Source organism: Rhodotorula toruloides, assembly GCF_000320785.1.
Source record: "Rhodotorula toruloides NP11 unplaced genomic scaffold Scaffold2, whole genome shotgun sequence".
In the NCBI taxonomy this organism is placed as follows: domain Eukaryota; kingdom Fungi; phylum Basidiomycota; class Microbotryomycetes; order Sporidiobolales; family Sporidiobolaceae; genus Rhodotorula; species Rhodotorula toruloides.
In genome coordinates this window covers 1206571-1224578 of record NW_015622962.1, presented here as the reverse complement: position 1 = coordinate 1224578, position 18008 = coordinate 1206571, and the positions used below count along the sequence as shown (strand labels likewise).

General features: G+C 61.4%; 7 protein-coding genes across 7 annotated transcripts; 5 read left to right on the top strand and 2 right to left on the bottom strand.

Moving 5' to 3' along the window:
- Positions 1-95: 95 nt before the first annotated feature.
- RHTO_03176 (isoleucyl-trna synthetase) lies at positions 96-4166 on the top strand (the record flags this gene model as incomplete). Its single annotated transcript, XM_016416847.1, has 14 exons — positions 96-359; positions 444-516; positions 583-652; positions 712-968; positions 1043-1293; positions 1350-1927; positions 1991-2675; positions 2754-2960; positions 3014-3095; positions 3157-3434; positions 3491-3591; positions 3648-3718; positions 3778-3876; positions 3934-4166. The coding sequence occupies 14 exons, from the start codon at positions 96-98 to the stop codon at positions 4164-4166; spliced, it is 3249 nt and encodes a 1082-aa protein (XP_016276566.1).
- A 277-nt stretch (positions 4167-4443) lies between these two features.
- RHTO_03175 (microsomal glutathione S-transferase 3) lies at positions 4444-5009 on the bottom strand (the record flags this gene model as incomplete). The annotated part of the gene is made up of 3 exons (XM_016416846.1): positions 4444-4802; positions 4856-4879; positions 4937-5009. 3 exons carry the CDS (start codon positions 5007-5009, stop codon positions 4444-4446), a joined length of 456 nt encoding a protein of 151 aa, XP_016276565.1.
- Positions 5010-5655: 646 nt separating this feature from the next.
- RHTO_03174 (lipase/esterase) lies at positions 5656-7376 on the top strand (the record flags this gene model as incomplete). The annotated part of the gene is made up of 3 exons (XM_016416845.1): positions 5656-6275; positions 6374-6441; positions 6499-7376. 3 exons carry the CDS (start codon positions 5656-5658, stop codon positions 7374-7376), a joined length of 1566 nt encoding a protein of 521 aa, XP_016276564.1.
- A 183-nt stretch (positions 7377-7559) lies between these two features.
- On the top strand, positions 7560-9797 carry RHTO_03173 (calcium:hydrogen antiporter; the record flags this gene model as incomplete). Its single annotated transcript, XM_016416844.1, has 12 exons — positions 7560-7563; positions 7654-7757; positions 7901-8300; positions 8361-8692; positions 8762-8786; positions 8844-8987; positions 9045-9137; positions 9220-9232; positions 9293-9359; positions 9423-9496; positions 9555-9649; positions 9751-9797. The coding sequence occupies 12 exons, from the start codon at positions 7560-7562 to the stop codon at positions 9795-9797; spliced, it is 1398 nt and encodes a 465-aa protein (XP_016276563.1).
- A 503-nt stretch (positions 9798-10300) lies between these two features.
- On the bottom strand, positions 10301-11203 carry RHTO_03172 (cyclin-dependent kinase regulatory subunit; the record flags this gene model as incomplete). Its single annotated transcript, XM_016416843.1, has 7 exons — positions 10301-10357; positions 10426-10479; positions 10561-10626; positions 10741-10751; positions 10855-10889; positions 10981-11044; positions 11182-11203. 7 exons carry the CDS (start codon positions 11201-11203, stop codon positions 10301-10303), a joined length of 309 nt encoding a protein of 102 aa, XP_016276562.1.
- A 471-nt stretch (positions 11204-11674) lies between these two features.
- On the top strand, positions 11675-15365 carry RHTO_03171 (uncharacterized protein; the record flags this gene model as incomplete). The annotated part of the gene is made up of 8 exons (XM_016416842.1): positions 11675-12661; positions 12717-13563; positions 13626-13828; positions 13883-13959; positions 14019-14444; positions 14502-14703; positions 14766-15270; positions 15331-15365. 8 exons carry the CDS (start codon positions 11675-11677, stop codon positions 15363-15365), a joined length of 3282 nt encoding a protein of 1093 aa, XP_016276561.1.
- A 249-nt stretch (positions 15366-15614) lies between these two features.
- RHTO_03170 (WD repeat protein) lies at positions 15615-17997 on the top strand (the record flags this gene model as incomplete). The annotated part of the gene is made up of 12 exons (XM_016416841.1): positions 15615-15628; positions 15714-15751; positions 15814-16049; positions 16113-16384; positions 16445-16511; positions 16578-16826; positions 16887-17031; positions 17086-17172; positions 17228-17297; positions 17360-17529; positions 17585-17668; positions 17732-17997. The coding sequence occupies 12 exons, from the start codon at positions 15615-15617 to the stop codon at positions 17995-17997; spliced, it is 1698 nt and encodes a 565-aa protein (XP_016276560.1).
- Between the last annotated feature and the right edge of the window lie 11 nt (positions 17998-18008).

Sequence of the window (18008 nt, the reverse complement as noted above, 5' to 3'; positions counted from 1 at the left end):
CGTGCACTCGTTCACCCGCTCCACCTCGACATCTCGCTCGCCAGACGCAACTCGACTCGCTCAGGACGTGTACACTGGGAGGAGGCGTGACGAGGATGCTGGCACGACGATTGGAAGGGCTGGGATGGCGGACTGCCCCTCTACGAGCGACACGACCCGTTCTCCTCCCCCTCCTCCGCACCTTCGCATCCTCGCCAGCGGTACTTGGCCAGAGATCCCGACCGAGCAAGGACCCGCTCGACTCGTTCTACTCCGACTCGTTGTATCTGCCAAAGACGGCGTTCCCGCTCAGGGCAGAGGCGAGCAAGAGGGAGAAGCTCTTCTGGAAGCGCACGACGGACGAGTTGTACGAGTGGCAGGTGCGTCGCCGCTCTCGCTTGTTCGCGAGGATGCCTTCTGCAGAGTTGGGCATTCTGCTGATGGAAGTGAGTGCCAATGCACAGGCGAAGCAAAAGGACCGACCGCTCTTCGTCCTGCACGACGGTCCTCCCTACGCCAATGGACATCTGCATTGCGGTGCGTCCCTCCTCCTTTCGTTGCGGGCAAGCGGGCCGAATGCTGACGTCGACACGGTTCTTGCAGGCCATGCGCTCAACAAGATCACGAAAGACTTGATCAACCGTTCGAAGCTGATCCAAGGTTACCGCGTCCAGTCCGTTCAACTTTCACGCTGCGTGCTAGTCCGCACCCTCTTATGCTCACGTCGTGCAGCTACACGCCCGGCTTCGACACCCACGGCCTCCCCCTCGAACTCAAAGCCCTCGCGACCCTCTCAACGCCTCACTCCTCTCTCACCCCCTCGCAAATCCGTTCCGCCGCTCGAGCAGAAGCCGAAAAAGGCATCGAGATCCAGAAAGAAGAGTTTCGGAGTTTTGCGGTCATGGGAGATTGGGAGAGGCCGTATCGGACGATGGATTGGGAGTTTGAGAGGAGGCAGTTGAGGGTTGTGAGGGATATGGTTGGACGAGGTGCGTTGGACGATCGCTCTCTGTTCGACGATCCGGACGAAGGAATGCTTGTTGACGGACGTTGTCCCGGGCAGGCCTCATCGTCACACACCATCGCCCGACGCTCTACTCCCCCTCCTCTCGCACCGCACTCGCCGAAGCCGAACTCGAATACCGAGAAGACCACACCTCGCGATCCGTATACGTCTCGTTCCCGGTCAAGGACGTGGGTGACAAGCTTGAGCGGGAGTTGGAGCGGGCGGGCGTGAGCTTGAGTGAGGAGGAGAAGAAGGGGTTGGGGCTCGCGGTGTGGACGACGACGGCTTGGACTGTGCCGAGTAACGTCGTGAGTGCGCCACCGACGAGCTTACCGAACGAAGCTTGAGCAACTTGCTTTCGCAGGCCATCGCCGTCTCGCCGACTCTCGACTACTCGCTCGTCCGCAACCCCTCCTCGCCATCCTCGCTCTTCATCGTCGCCACCGAACGCCTCGACGCCCTCGCCGAGCTGATCGGCTCCTCTGAACCGCTTCAAACCCTTGCCACCTTTCCCGGCTCGTCCCTCCTCTCGACGACATACACCGACCCACTCTCCTCCCGTTCGCACGCTCCTTCACCCCGCCCAATTATCCCAGCCGACTACGTCACCTCAACAACCGGTACCGGTCTCGTGCACACCGCGCCGGCGCACGGCATCGAAGATTGGGAAGCCTGGCGCGCCTATCACGTTTCTGCGAACCCTTCTTCTCCCGCGCCTGATACGCTCTGCGCTGTCGATGCCGACGGACGGCTAGACCGTACGCTCGAGGACATGGGCGTCGAGACGGACGTGGTGGAGAGATTGGTCGGGAAGGATGTGTTGAAGGACGGGACGGAGGAGGTAATTCGGTTGTTGGAGGAAAGGGGAAGGTTGATCAAGGAGGTGGAGGTGCAGCATAAGTTCCCGTACGACTGGCGGACGAAGAAGCCTGTAATCTTCCGGTGCGTCTAGCCTCCTTTCCCCCCTCTTGCCAGTCTAGCGCTGACGGACTGAGACGATGACAGCGCCTCCTCGCAATGGTTCGCCAACCTCGACCCGATCAAACAAAGCGCCATCTCCGCCCTCTCACACGTCAACTTCTTCCCCTCCCGCGGCTCCCGCACGCTCGAGATGTACGTCTCGGGCCGATCCGAGTGGTGCATTTCGCGTCAACGAGCGTGGGGCGTGCCGATTCCTGTCGTGTACTCGCGGGCGAAGGACGGGCCAGGGAAGGAACACCCGCTGCTCACGCCGTCAAACGTCGACCACATCGTTGAGGTGCTGGAGCGGAATGGCGGGACGGATTACTGGTGGAGCGGTCAGGCGGAGGAGTTTGTTGAGCCTGGGGTGCTCGAGCAGAGTCGGCGGGCAGGACGGGTCTGGCGGAAGGGGACAGACACGATGGACGTCTGGTTCGATTCGGGGTGCTCGTGGACCCTTTTGCGGGAAGAAGGCGTCGCACCTGCGAGCGCGAAGGGCAAGGAGCACGCGCACGTTGCGGACGTCTACTTCGAAGGTTCCGACCAGCACCGCGGGTGGTTCCAGTCGTCGCTCTTGACGAAGGTTGCGAGTACGCCGGACGGGGTTGAGCCGAGCGCGCCGTACAAGGATCTCGTCACGCACGGAATGGTTCTCGACGAGCATGGTAGGAAGATGAGCAAGAGTTTGGGGAACGTGATGAGCCCGAAGGTGGTCATTGAGGGCGGAGAGGTGTGTGGTCGCGATTTTCTTTCAGTCGGTCACGTTGAACGTGATGGCTGACTAGAGCTTGACTTCAATCGCGCACAGGCTGCCGACCTTGACCCAGCTTACGGCACCGATTTGCTCCGCGTCTGGGTCGCCTCGGTCGACTCGTCCCGCGACGTCCTGATCGGTCGCAACATCCTCGCTCAGACTTTCGACGGCTTCCGCAAAATCCGCAATACGGCGCGGTTCTTGCTTGGGAATCTGGCGGACCAGCCTCGGGAGGACTTCGCTCTGGAACAGCTCAGTCTGGTGCGTCGGGTGTTTCCCCTTACATGCGCGAGGCTGACGATAAATTCGTGCAGTTTGAGCGATACATACTCCACGAGCTTTACCAGCTCGACAAGACCGCTCGCGCGGCCTTCTCCGCTTACGAGTTCAACAGAGGCGAGTTTGCCTTCTTTCGTCTGGTCCGCCATTGCATCTGACCAAGATCTCGTCTCCACAGCCTACCAAGCCCTCTCCGCCTTTTCCAACACCACTCTCTCATCCTTCTACTTCGAGATCACGAAAGACACCCTCTACGCCGACTCGTCGTCCACTCTCTTCCGCCGCAAAACCCTTTTCGTCCTCCAGAAGGTCTTCGACACCTATCTCTCGGTCCTGGCGCCCATTGCGCCGTTGTTGGCGGAGGAGATCCACCACTTCGCGCGAAGGGCGGTTGAGGACCCGAAGGTGGAGGAGACGGGCGCTGGATCGGTGTTCGAGAAGGGTTGGCCTGAGGCTGTGAGTGCAGTTCGTGATCTCGCTTGACATCTCACTCTCCATGAGGGCTTTCGCAGGACGCTCGATGGAACGACCCGACCGTCAAACACGAGATGGAGCAGCTTCTCACCCTGCGAGACGGCGTCAACGCCTTGCTTGAGACTGCACGCAACGACAAGTAGGCTCACTATCGCGTCTCTTGCGCCGGATTGTGCTGACCCTTTCGTCGCGCAGCCGCAAACTCCGAATCGCGAGCGAGGCAGCTCTCGTCCTCTCGCGGCCAACTCGCGTCGTTCAGCAGCACCGTGAGTCGACCTGTCCATAAACGTACGCCTTATGCTGATGCTGACCCTGACACGTGCAGAGGACCTCCTCAAGACACTGCTGCTCGTCTCGGACGTCTCTTTCGACTCGGCCGTTGACGCTGCAACGCTGCCGTGGTCCTACAGCGCCGATCTCGGGCGTGCGTCACTTCTCGACATATCATGCTCTGCGCTCCCGCTAACGCCCACGTCCGCAGAGATGAAAGCGACCATCGTCCCTTGTGCGAACCTCAAATGTCCTCGCTGCCGACTCCACAACGTCCCGCCGCCCTCCGCGCCCGCAGCACCTCCCGCGAAACCAGCGAAGAACACGACGCTGTGCGACCGCTGTGTCGACGTCTTGGCGGAGAAAGAGCTGGTTGCGCCGGGACAAGAGGGGATGGCGCCTGGAGCGGTTGGCGAGGGAGGGTTCAGTCCGGTGTCTGCATGAGGTCGCGTGGAGTGATGTAGACCTAGTGTTGTATCCATTGCAAGCTAGAAGCAGTCCGCAACTCTTGCAGGCTTTGCGGATGAGGAGCAGTTCCAGCGTTCCCGCTCTTCCCTCGTCTCTGGTCTCTCGCTTGCACGAAGCGACTCTCGCTCTCGTTCCTGAAATCCTCAAGCGGCGAAGTTGCGTTTTCGTTTGCGAGTACAGTCCTGCGAGTCCTACACAACAAGCGATTCCTCCGTCCTTCACGCCGAAGCGTTTGCTCCACCCTCAAGACCGCTCAAGCGAAGATGGGAAGCGACGAGATGGCCTTGTACGACGAGAAGAGGAAGAGGGGGATCAAGCCGAGGTACTGGAACGACCCACGCATCCTCGCCTTCGGGTCGCCCGACGCGTAACCCTGGACGTACGCGAACCTGCCGAGGATCCAGACCAATCCGCCGATAGCCGCCGCACGAGGGTGGTAGAGACCGGTATGAAAGAGCGAGAGGAGGAAGACGGGGAGGTTCTCGAGGGTGTTGGCGTGAGCGCGTTGAGTGCAATTGAAGACCTTGGCTCGGACGTCGCGCTCGGCAACGGAGTTCTCGGCGTACGGGGCGGGGTAGGCGACTTGGGCGGCCTTGCGGGCATTGGAGACCTCTGTAGGGAATCGTCAGCGAGCGTTTTCGAAAAGGCGAGGTGGAAAGACGCACTGATGGTCGCGAACTGGAGAAGACCTGCGGGCAGACTAGTCAGCATACTGGAGTCATCCACGCGAGTCCTCCCGGACGCACCGTAGACACCGACAGTACCGACAGCGGTCACGTAGGCGAAGTCGGCAGGGAGGGTCGAGGTGAGGAGCTGCATTCTGCGGGCGAGCGAGGACAGCGGGTCAGCCACAGGCCAATGCCGTGTCATGCAGCTCTGTGCGACCGTCCGCAAGTCTCCCTCTCGCTTCGACCGGCGTCCGAGGTCGACCACGAGGCGGAGGCGGGGAGGGCGTACGGGGACGACGCAGAAGCGAGCAGGGCGCCGCCTGGCTCAATGTAGGTGTTTGAATGAGGCTCACCTTGCGTCTGAGCTGGTCGGTGCTTGCTACGAGTGAGGAGAAGGAGGGGGAGCGTCGTCGACGAAGTTCCGCTGCGGGTTTGCCGACGCGTGTTCGTCGGCTTCTTCTCGACGGCCTCCGGATGGCTTGCGTGGACATGCACGCCGACGAGTGATACTGCTACAGCTTGACTCTACTCCCCGATTCGCAGCAGCTGGTCTGGCCGCGATCCCTTCGATGCTTGACGTTCACTTCGCCGAACAGAGATGAGGGTCTACCTGCTACAGCTCACGGGCGGGCTTGCGTGGCGTGCAGCTAGTCATCTTGCTACTGGGTGGTCCACTTCTGCGTCTGCCGAGCATCCTGACTGACAAGGTGCGTCTCCCTCTCCTCCTCCCGTCGTCCTGGCCTCCCAAGCCGATCGAGCTGACCCCCCACTTCGCAGGCTTCAAGGCGCCCGCACGAATGGACTGGGACGGCCCACGCACCCGCCCATCCTTCTGGACGCCCTCGATCCCCCCTCTCGAGCGTCACCTCCCGCTCTCCGGCCCGTCCATCACGCTCTACCGCGCCCTCCGCATCGCATGGGTCCTCTCCCTCCTCCCTCTCCACCTCTTCCTCGTACTCCTCTCGCTCCTTCCCCTCTTCTACCGGGCCCTCCCACCTTACCTCGTTCCCGGCAAACGCCAACGCTGGAACCCTCAACAACGACTGATCTACCCCCTCCTGCGCCGGGTGATCTGGTCCGTCTGCGACGTCGGTCAACCTGGGTCCCTCACGCCTAGCGGACCGAGGACTGTTCCGTTTTGGGCGTGGGCGTTGGAGGAATTCACGGTGCGTATTGGGGGAGGAGCGCGAGTTGAGTTGGATGTGCGAGATGTGGAGATGCCACGACGAGCGAGGGAAGAGGGGTGGGTCAAGGGAGAGGTGGTGGATCCGAGAGGGAGAGTCGAGTTTGGCACGGTGCCGTGTTTCTGGTTCGAGCGAGGCGGGGAGGGCGAGGGAGCGGGAAAAGGGCGAGGAAGGTGCAAGGCGAGGAGCGAGAAGGAGAGGGTGATCTTGTACTTTGTCGGCGGTGTGTACGCGTGAGTTGCGAGGTCTTCCTTCTGCCAGCCTATCGGACCTGCTCGACAGGTTGTGCCGTCGAGGAGTCCCTGCAGCTCACCCTAGCACTCTCTCGCAGCACCGGCTCACCCGTCGAAGGCAGCCGATGCTTCAAACTCGCTCGCGAGACCGGCTTGCGAGTCGTCGGTGCGTGTCTCTCGATCCTCGCTACGCTCAAATCGCTGACCTCGCCGCGTTGCACAGGCGCCAACTTCCGCAAGTCCACGTCGCCTCAAAGCGCCTTCCCCGCAGCGCTGCAAGACGCCCTCACGGCCTACGCCCACCTCGTGCTTGACCTCAGCTACCGCGACATCGTCCTCGCCGGTGACTCGGCAGGCGGGAACCTCTCGCTCATGCTGCTGCAATACCTCACTACGACTCTCTCGCCTTCGACAATCCCCTCGCTCGTCCTCCCGACGGGATTGTTGCTCCTCTCGCCTTGGTGCGACCTCACGGCAAGAACGTTCGGCAAGTCCCGCGACCGCGAGATGGAGAACGACATCATCACTTCGTCGATGGCGACGAACTCGCTACGCTTGTTCATGTACAACGTGCATGCGCCGTTGCCGAAGGACGTGCGAGTCGACCCTGACGGCGTGTACGGGAGGAAGGCTAGGCATGCGTGGTTTTCGCCGTCGCTGGCGAGTTCGCTTCCCGCTCTCGAAGCAGTCGCGCGCGCATACGCCCCGCCACGAACGGACGTTGCGATTCCCTCGACACGCTGGAGCGGGTTCGCCGACTCTCGCCGCTCGTCTACACCTCAACGCCCCTTGCGATTCTTGATCACAACCGGCACAGCCGAGCTCTTCTCGCCCGAGATCCTCTCCCTCATTGCCAACCTCCGTCTCGCCTCGCGCGACTCCTCGGCCTTTGAAGTGCAGACGATGGTTGAGGAGGGAGAAGTGCATGCGTTCCCGCTTGTTCCGGAGTGGGTTAGTCCGGCGGCGGAGAGGGCGGTGGAGAGGATCAGGGAGTGGGTGTTGGAGGGACTGGGGAGGGATGCGAGGGAGGAGGCGAGCAAGGCGGGGAGGGGAGGGAGGGTGGTTGGGACCCAAGGTGGCGCGAGTCTGCGGGTCTGGTGAGAGTGTAATGGAGTGTGTATTGAGCTTGATAGTAAGGGCGTGGCAGTGTGAGCGAGAGAAGGGGAGTTGGCTGGGTCGACAGGGGTTGGCCTTGGCTCGCCTCGATCGACCGCGGGACCCTTCGTCGTCGTCCGCTTCTTTCCCTTCGCCCTCGCTCGACTCGACGCTCAGAGACTCGCCGCAATGCGTAAGCTCACTCACACACTCAGCCACAGCCGCACGCAGACCGTCGCGCACACGCTGACCTTCCCACTTGGTGACGCTTCCGTCGACACAGCCGCAGCGCACTCCGCGACAGTCCGGCACCCTGGCAGCGACGAGAGCACACCGCTCATCGGGAGGCACACGGGGAACGGAGAAGAGCGGGACCATACCTACCATGTGAGCCCAGTCGTCGCTTCTCCTCCTCCCCGAAGCTTGTCCGTTATGGGGACACCTTGCTCCCTGCGTCAACAGAAACAGCGTGGACAAACACCGTCTAGGCTTCATCGAGCTAAATCTTCGGATCGCTGACCTGCGCTTAGATACCCAACTCGCACCCTCGCCTTCCCTCGCCCCTCTCTTCGCCGTCTCGCTCTACGTCCCGCCCCTCCCCCGTTGGTCCTTCCTCGCCCGATCCTCGTCGACCCGTCTTCCTCGGCCACCAGGACGACATCCAGCACTCGGCGCCCAATACCCCCCAGTCGATCAAGAACTTCCTCCTCTCGGGCTGGATCAACCTCCTCCTTGTTGCCGTCCCGCTCTCGTTCGCTTCACACTTTGCGGGGTGGGGCAGCACCGCAGATTTCATCATCTCGTTCATCGCCATCGTCCCGCTCGCTTCGTTGCTGGGCGACGCGACGGAACAGTGCTCCATCAAGGTCGGTCAAACTGTCGGAGGACTGCTCAACGCGACGTTCGGCAATGCCGTCGAGCTCATCGTCGGTGCGCCGAGAATCCCGCTATCTTACCAGCTCGGCCGGACTGATCCTCGTTGAGGGACAGGCATTCTCGCCCTGGTCCGCGGCGAGCTCCGCATCGTGCAAACCTCCCTCCTCGGCTCGATCCTCTCCAACCTCCTCCTCGTCCTCGGCTGCTCCTTCCTCGCCGGCGGCCTCAAGTTCAAAGAACAAACCTTCCAAATGACCGCCGCGCAGGCCTCCTCGTCCCTGATGGTCCTCGGGTGCTCGACGCTGGTTATTCCGGCGGCGTATAGGGCGAGTCAGTTGGACGGAAGTCTGGATAGGGAGAGGGACGGCGCGCTCAACTTGTTGCAGGATTTGGGCAAGAAGGGAGACATTTCCGGGTTGCTCAAACTTTCGCGCGGGACGGCCATCGTGCGTGCTGCCCCTTCTCCTCCTCAAACGTTCGAGCCGTCACTGATTTGGCTTGTGCATGACGCGCAGATCCTCCTCGTTTGCTACGCCTGCTGTACGCCAACCGTTCCATCCTCCCGCCTACACCCCTAACAAACCCCTCCTCTCGCAGACCTCCTCTTCCAGCTCCGCACGCACCACTACCTCTTCGAAGACCCCTCGGAGCACGAAGAAGAAGAAGCCAAGATGAACATCTACACCGCCGTCGGAGCGCTTGTCGTCGTCACGGTGTTGACGTCTTTCTGCGCTGATTATCGTGCGTCTCGCCGGCTATCCTAAACTTGAAAAGAGACTGACGAGGGTGCGCGCGCAGTTGTCGGCGCGATTGATGAGTTTGCGCAGGATTACAAGATCCCCAAGGCCTTCATTGGATTGATTTTGCTGCCCATCGTCGGTAACGCTGCAGGTGCGTCAGCGAGACCCAAGTATAGGTACCTGCGCTCGTCGACGAGCTGGGGCTGACCTTCATCTTCGGGCCTGCCGCATAGAGCACGTCACCAGGTTCTTTCTCCTCCTCCTTTCCGCCGTCAAGACGCGTCGCTGACTCGTTCTCGCATACAGCGTCTGGATGGCTGCCAAGGGCAAGATGGAGCTCACTATCGGCGTCGCTATCGGCTCGTCTATCCAGGTTCGCTACCTCAACCGCTCCTCGCGCCGCAAGCTAAGCGCTGACCTCGTCGCTGTCTCGCAGATCGCCGTTGGCGTCATCCCTGCGCTCGTCATCGTCGGCTGGATCATTAACCAAAACCTGACGCTCTTCTTCGAGTGCGCTCTCATCCCTCCTCTCTTTTTCCCAACCCTGACTGACGCCGTCCCGCGACAGGAACTTCGAGACGATCGTGCTGTTCATCTCGGTCATCCTCGTCGATATTCTCGTTTCGGACGGCAAGTCGCACTGGCTCGAGGGCGCGCAATTGAGTGAGTTGCGGACTTTCTCGGTTTTCGAGGAGGCGAGGGCTGTCTTCGCCTTCACGATGTATGTCGGTTTGAGTCGCATGCTGACGATACCCACGATGCAGTCGCGCTGTACCTCGTCATCGCCCTCGCCTTCTGGTTCACGGGCTAGCTCCCCTCTCCATTCTCTCTATCCTCCCACTTCGCACCGCCGCTCCGCTCCTCGAGACACGCCACCCTTCCCTCAGCAGCAAACCCACACATGCTCTTATTCCTCTCTATCGCTTCAAACCACGGGCCAATACCCGTTGTAGCCGACTAAGATATCGTTCTCCCGTTTTGCGAGTAGTACTGCCGCTGGCTTTGACATCGACTAAGCAATGCGGTTCCTCGCGGTGCGCGAGAGAGATGAGGTGTGTTGATCTCTGTAAAGGACAGCAGGTGAGGCTCGATGGCGCTCGCAAGGACCGGGAGACAGCAAGCTCGACCGCCTCTCGAACACATGGGTGAGGCGGAGGATCCATTGCGCGCCACAGCAGCCCCGTGTAAGTAGAGAGTAAGAACAAAAGAGTCGAAAGGACCGAAGGGGAGGAATGAGGGGGTTCATGCAGGATGCGATATGGGTGCGGGTTTGAGATGCGGACGAGGCGAGAGGGGCGGAAAGGGTGGATAGGGTTACCGCATGCCGTTGCCGTACTTCTTTTGGTAGTCCTTCTCGCGTCGGAAGAGGAGCTGCGGGATTCGGAGGGTCAGCGCGCGGCAAGAGGAGGAGAGCGAGGAGGGAAGGAAGGAAGACGAACGATGTGCGGTTCGGGCGCGTGTGTCTCGTAGTGTTCCCAACCCAGTGACTGAGTCTGTGTATCGCCGGAAATACCAATCAGTGCTGCGCTACGCGAACTCGCTGCGCGGACTGAACGAGGACTTCAAGGACGCACAATGCCGATTCCTCGCCACTCGTCCTCCGTCAACAACCGCAGGACGTTGCTGTCGGGCTCGAAATACTGGCGGAGAATGGAAGAAGCGTCAGCAGGCGAGTTGAGAGGATGGCTGTAGCTCATTAAAGCCGTTGGAGTGAGGGAGCTGGAAGGGTGGCAGAGCGTGAGATGTCAACGTACATCCTTTGGGACTGCACATGCGAGAGAGCCGAGGCAACAGGTCAGCTGCCGACTCGACCAGCAGAACCCTGAGATATCGTGACCCGAGGACGAGAGAGAACTCGGTGGACGCACTGAGCTTCAGCAATTGCCGCGGCAGCTGTACATGTCTGTGCGAAGTGAACGTTAGGTCAGCGACAGTCGACCGCGCACTCCTCGTATACGCAGGACTGGAGAAGGGTCGAAGAGACGAGTACGCACCGATACTCGTACTCGTCGTCCGAGTAGCGGTCCGAGTACGAGATCCGGTCCACAAGGTCCTGGTCTGCGTGCACAACAGGCCGGCCAGAGGGATGCAGCGGCAGGAGAACGCGGAGGAAACATCGGGTTGCGGAGGGAGGCGAACATGGTCAGCGGCGCCGTTGCCCGCTCGCCTGCGCCTAAGAAAGGTTCTGTACGCACATGTGACGTCGTCTGAAGGCATCGTAGCTGGTCCAGGCGTGCGAGGCGAGTGGTGCAGGAGCACAACCGACTTCGCGACTGAGACGCGACTGGCTGACCCTCCTCTGCACACTTCGCACGCTCCTTGGCTGGTGCACTGTGTTGTTGCTGCCGTCTTTCGCTCGTACTGAACGCGTCAGATACCGCACCATCGTTCGGCGGAAGTGAAGCGTCTCCTCGTCTCCTCATCGTCTTCGACACCGACATCCGACCGAGCAACCTCGCGTCGAACGCGGTGGCCCGTCGTCTAACGCCTTGTCGAGACACGTTCCTCACTGCGCGCGCCCGAGTCGAAACCGAGCCCTTGCGACCGCGCCTTGCCGTCAACCTCGTTTCATCTCGTTTCGCGATCTCAGCGTCTCTGGCAGCTTGATACGACGTCGCTGAAAGTGCGTGAAGCGTTTGGATGTCTTGGCATACGATGGCGAGCTCACCCATTTCTCTCAACGCAGGAATGAGCGAACACAGGCCGTCTGGCGGGGAAGAGGGGTTGGATCTCGCTAAGGGGACAGACGTCCTTGCGGCGCGAGCGGAGGGCGTTACTGCAGTGGGAGATGTCGAGGCGGACGTACGCGAGGGTACCGACACCGCCATGGCGGACGGGCCGGATGTTGCTCCCTATCCTGCGTTCACTTCGCACCGAGGCGACATCGACGCTGCAGCCTCTTCGTCGGTTGCGCCAACCGCGTCAGGCTCAAGTACCGAGTCAGATGCTGCACCAGCGGCAGCCCAGCCGCGCCGACCCGTCACTCCGCCGCCCAAATCCAGGACCCAGCCATCTTCGTCCGGATCCTCGTCCGACACGATCATTGTCGCGACGCAGAATGCCACTCTCTCGCCGCCAAAGTCAACTTTCAATCTCACGCAAACCGAGGTCGCCGAAGACTCCCCCGACCCGCTGCGTATCATTGCCGTCCCTTCCGCGTCTTCCGCCGCAAGGTCTACCACGTCTCGCGCACGCAGCGTATCGGTTGACCCCGTCACCGACCGCCTTCAAAGCTCGCCGACGGCCAACTACAAACGCCAACGCTCGAAGACGCCCATCACCGTCGACCGAACTGGCGAGAACCTCGACCCGCGCACCGCCAGTCGCGCCTCGTCCGTCTCGCTCAGCGGCGCTGGCAAGCAGCGCGCTATGAGCTTCCTGGCCGAAGACGACGAGTCGGAGGATGAGCTCGCGCTTGTCCCCGTCGCATCAGCCATGCGTCGGAAAGGCTCGACGTCGAACTCGGTCTTTGTCGGCGTAGAGATCCCGGTCGGACGTACGTCTGCATCGATGTCCCGAACTGCGAGCGCGTCGTCGACGTCCCGCGTAGGGACGACTGCGTCGCCTGCACCTGGTCCCGCGCTTGGCGTTGCGTCCGGGTCGAAGAATGCGGACAGTCGGAAGAAGGGCAAGGGCCGAGTCGAGCATTCGTTCGAGCTCGTCATAGAGCAGCCCGTGCGTCACACGTGCTTGAAGCAGACGAACGTTACTGACGACCCTTCTTTGCTAGGTTCGCAAGTCTCGCCCAAGTATCGACTCCTCCGCTACTTCCTCCGCTACTTCTCGCCCGTCTTCGCCCAAACCCTCTCCTCTCGACAACGCACCCGAACCCACCGCTTCGACGAGCAGCGCAGCACCGCCGACCCACCCTCTCTCGCAAAGTCTTGATGCCGGCCATCCCGTCCCGCCTTCTTCGCCTCTCTCGTCTCTTCCGCCTTCGCAGCTCGACCGCACCTCTCCGCCTCTCCCTTCCGGTGTCTCAACGCGTCCAAAGAGAGCGCGGCGGTCTCTTGTTCCAGCGCAGGACGAAGCCGCACTGGACGAAGCCCTCGCTTCGGAGGAGGATGAAACGGCCAGCTCAAGCACTGTCTCGAATCCTTCGCCCAAGAAGAAGCCGAAGCGGCTTGCGCCGACCGTCAAGAAGGCGCGAGGCCGACCGTCGCAAGGGCAGGACGTCGAACCGGAGCCGAACTCGGAGCGGCCTGCTTCGCGGGCGAGGGGAAAGGGGAAGAAGGCGGCGTATGCTCACGTCGACTCGGATGACGAGGACATTGCCGAGCCGCCTAAGCCAACGTCGCAGGCCAAAGGTCGCAGGAAGAGCGAGCTGCTGACGCCAGTCAGGGAGGCTGCTGCTGCGACGAATCGCAACCCTCGGCGTCGTCAAAGCACGCGGACGAACTTGAAGGAGGCGTCGTCGTCGTCGTCTTCGGAGAGTGAGGTGTTCGTCGGACCTTCGAGCGCTGCCGACAAGCCTGCTCCGCCGACTCCGAAGAAGCGTGGTCGTCCGCCGAAGCAAGACGCGGAGGCTTCGCCGACAAAGAAGAGCAAGGGCAAGCAACCGGCCGAGGCTGAGCCTGGTGCGCCACTCTCCCTCTCTCGAGTGGAACTTGTGCTAATGCCTTCTCGGCTCCGCCCGTAGAACCGATGTCTTCGCCTTCGAAGAGCCTCCTACCGCCTCCCTCGTCTTTCGCCAGTCAACTTCTCGGTCACGAGCGCGCACTCGTTGAGTCGTCTGCGGACCGAGCGAAAGGATGGAGCCTTAACGCACTGCCGCGCGGAAAGCCCATCTGGGTTCACATCCGCAAAGACGGCGCGGAGAACGGTTTCTGGTGGCCTGGCGAGGTGAGTTTGAGCTTCGGGTGTGGAAAGATCTCGCTGATGAGTCTGGAAAAACAGGTTGATGGCAGTCTCTGGCGCAAACCTCTGCATGTCAAGCTCTACCTCGACCCAACCTCCTCCATCCTCAGCTTCTCGTGCGTGCCTGCTTTCTCTAGCGGCTGCGCCAGGAGAGTGCTGATTGACTGAGTCGCAGTCCGGAAGTCGTCACGTTCGACAACCCGACTCACGAAGACGTCGCTACTTTCCGCAATCCATCTCGCCTCCGCTTCGACACTGCGTCCTTTCGCGACTCAACCGACGCGACGGACGGCACGCCTTGCGACGAAGTCTTCAACGGCATCCTCGAGTACGCGATCCAACGAGACTCGCAGTTCGACTTCGAAGACGACGATGAAGACGAGGAGGACTTGTTGCCGCCGTCAAGTCTCGGGAGGAACAGCTCGGCAGCGGCTGGACCGTCGAGCCAGAGGAACGGGAAGGCTAAGTCGGCGAAGAGAAGGGGCCGGAAGAGCGCGGCGAATGCATCTTCGTCAAGCGATGCGGGATTGGACCCGCCGGCTGGCATTCAGGAGTCGTCAGAGGAGGAAGATTTCATGCTCGAAGGCGGCGAAGACGACGGGTGCGCATGCCTGCACGGATGCTCTCCTGGCTCTCGCTGACGAATCGCTACCGACAGCTTCGACTTCCCGCAATACTGCCTAGCCAAGGCTCAGCGCGTGTGGTGGCCGGCTCGCTGCACTGGCTACACGCCTCCCTCGCCGTCCAAGTCTGGCAAGGCGAAGGGCAAGTTCACGATCGAGTGGACGGACGGCAAGTCGACGAAGATTGCGCGTTCGAGCCTGTTGCTGCCGAGGGAGCCGAAGTTCTTCACCGTCCCCGTACGCTCTTGGTGAATCTCGTCGCTCTTAGCTCTCGCTGACCCGGCCACCTGCATCCTCAGCTCGGCGACACGGAACTCAAGCTGAACGCCAAGTACATCAAAAACCTGCGCCGCTTCGTCGCCGAGGACATGCTGCCCGTCTACGAACGCATCATCAACGAGCAGCACCCCTTTGCGCAAGCCTTCAACGACGACTTCTTCGCCGGCGGCCAGCGACGCGAACGGCTTGCCAAGAAGTCCGTCTTCGGCGAGCTCAACGAAGACCTCCTCGACGACATGCGCGACGCGATCTCGAGGTGGGCGACGGGTGCTGGCGGAGCAGAGCGCCCGAAGGGATCGGCTCGCTACGAAGCGTTGACCGACTCGGAGCGCGCGCGATACCGCGCTGACGTTCTCCTCCCGATCGCCATCATTGAGAACTACGTCGACGACGACAACCTTGTCGACGAGGCTGTGAAGGAGCTGAAGAAGGAGGGTATCGCGGCCCCAGGCGAGGAGGCGGCGAAGTCGCGGGCGTGCGAGATCGCGCAGAAGCACCTCGACAGCCGCTCCGTCACGTACACAGGTGCGTCTTCCTCACTCTCTTCATGGCGACTCGAGGCTGACTCTCTGGTGGGCACCGCAGTCATGACCATCCGGCAGAGCAAGACGAGGAGATGAGAAGGGAGGCTTTGCTCGCGAGTTGGAAGGGCGGAGACGCTTGTTTATCTCTTGGCAATGCGTAGCCCGTCATTGCAGCGCGTGTACAGCCCTTCTCGTACTTGAAACGAGAGAAGTCAACGAAAGTCACTTGTGCGGACGCGTTCGTGCGCGAACCTCGCGAAGTCCCCTTGACCCCGCCCTCTCGCCTCTCTCGCTCCCTAGGACTCCTGCTGCTTGCTCAGCCGTGCTCAGAGACACCTGAACATCATGTCTTTCGACTTGTGCGCTCCCACGCTCGCTGCTTGCTCGCACGATCCGCGTCTCCTCCTCCTCATCGTGACCTCACCATCTCTTTCCTCGTTGCAGCGAGGGATTCCGCCATCAGCAAGTCCTCAACAACGCAGGTGCGCCAACCTTGCTTACACACCACCCAGCGCGACGCAGCACTGACTGACGCCCACCCCAGAGGCCCTCGAGGAAACGAACATCGGTGCAGACCTCAAGCATGTCCACGCACACGTTCAGGCCAACAAGCCAGCATCCGGACCGGCGAGCGGCAGGAAGAAGTCGAGCGCAGGGACGAAGAGGAAGTCGGCGACGGAGGATGTGGGAACTGCCCGCGAGACGAGGAGTTCGAGGAGGAACGCACCGAGGGCTGCGCGGGTCGAGTTGACGGAGGCACAGAGGGAACAGATGGCGAAGGTGCGTCTGCGCTGCTTTCACCGTAACAGATCCAGCAAAATTGACGAGGATTGTGGTCTGCAGGAGCAAGCTGAAAAAGATGCTGCCGAGGCGGAGCAGCTTCGCATTCTCAAGCACAGCGACCGCAACGTCGAGGCGAGCGAAGGAGGCGTCAAGATGGCCCTCGACACGGACTCGCTTCTCGCCGAGTTCAAGAATCTCGCATCTTACTCGGGCGGAACCGGCGGCGACGATGGCTCAGGCTTCGGCGGAAACGGCAGTTGGGCTGTCGGACAGCGACCGGTCATCGAGACGGAAAAGTTGCGGAAGGAGATGGACCCCCTTGAACTGCGAGCGTGCGGCGTTTCCTCCACTATCCGCCTCCTGTCGTGCTGACGCTCTCTTCCTCACGACAGGATCGTCAAGATCATCCCTGAGCGTATCTACTCAATGGTCGTCCACCCCGACACGCAACGCGACCTCGTGCGTCCATTCAAAACCCGCTTCCTCACTGCTCGCGACTGACTGCTCACCTGCGTTACTGCGCAGATCTTCGCCGGCGACAAAGTCGGAAACGTCGCTCTCTGGGATTGCACTGACGCCGGCAAGCTCGTCGGGTCGGTGCAGTCCTCGTCGGTGCGGGACGGGGCCGCAGGAATCGTTGGCGCCGACGGCGAGGACGAGTGGGAGGATGAGGGCGAGGAGGAGCGAGTGTGGGGCAAGTGGTGGCATTGGAACGCGCATACGGGCAGGAACAGCATCTCGTGGCTCAAGTTCCGCCCGAACCAGCCTTCCTCGGTGCGTAGCGGTTTCTCCCAGCTTCAGGATCGAAGCTGACGGTCACGCTTCTCTCGGCAGATCTACCATTCTTCCTACGACCGCACGCTCCGCGTCACGCACTTCGAGACGGGCATGTCGGAAGAGGTGATTGACGGCGACCGCTGGTCGGACGAGGCGCTTCTTCATTCCTTCGACTTTGACCCGACGGGCAACGAGCTGTGGGGTGCGTTGAACTGTCACTTTTCGGCTCTCTTGAAGTGACTCACGTCCTTCGCAGTGTCGGACAACAATGGCGGGTTGATCTGGCGCGACTTGCGGCAACCGAAGGAGTCGGCGAAGCGTTGGGACATCGACCGGTACAAGGGTTCGCCCACTTTTGTCTCTCCTGCACAAGCTTGCGCTGACGACGCGCTCCGCAGTCGGGTGCATCAGTATCAACCAGGCCAACCCGAACCTCGCCGCGACAGCTCACGTCAAGCGCAACATGTGGTGCGCGCGCTCAATCGTTGTTGCTTCCGCTCAATCTTGCGCTAAGTCTTTGTCATCTGCAGCTTGTGGGACCTCTCGACCCTTCGCGGCCTTCCGGAAACAGCGGAACCGACGGAAGTGCAGGAGAAAGCGCGCATCCTCGCCTTCGAGCACGAGTACGCCTGCTCGTCCGCCTATTTCGACCCGACCGGCACGCGGCTTGCGACCACGAGCTACGACGACTCGATCCGAGGTGCGTTCCACAGTTTCCGCTCGCGATGAACGAGCTGACGACTGTCCTTGCGTAGTCTGGAACGTCGAGCCGAGCAAGCCGCGAGCCATCACGCGCAAGAAGTTTGAGCCTCTCCACCGCATCGCGCACAACTGCCAAGGTGCGTCCCGACCTTTTGCTGTTCTGGCTGCTGGACTTTACTGACTCGCACTTTCACCCTCAGTCGGACGCTATGTCACCGTCCTCCGCGCGCACTGGTCAACCGTCCCCTCCCTCCCGCCTCACCTCCACGTCGGCAACATGCAGCGCACCATCGACCTGATCTCGCCCGACGGCGTGACCGTGAAGATGTTCCACAACCTCGACGCGATCACCGCCGTTCCTGCCGTCACCGCTGCGCACCCGACTGTCGCGGGCAAGTATTACGGTGGCGCAGCGAGTGGGAAGGTTAGCTTCTGGTCGGATCCGCTGGAGGAGGACTTCGAGTGAGCGAAGCGTGA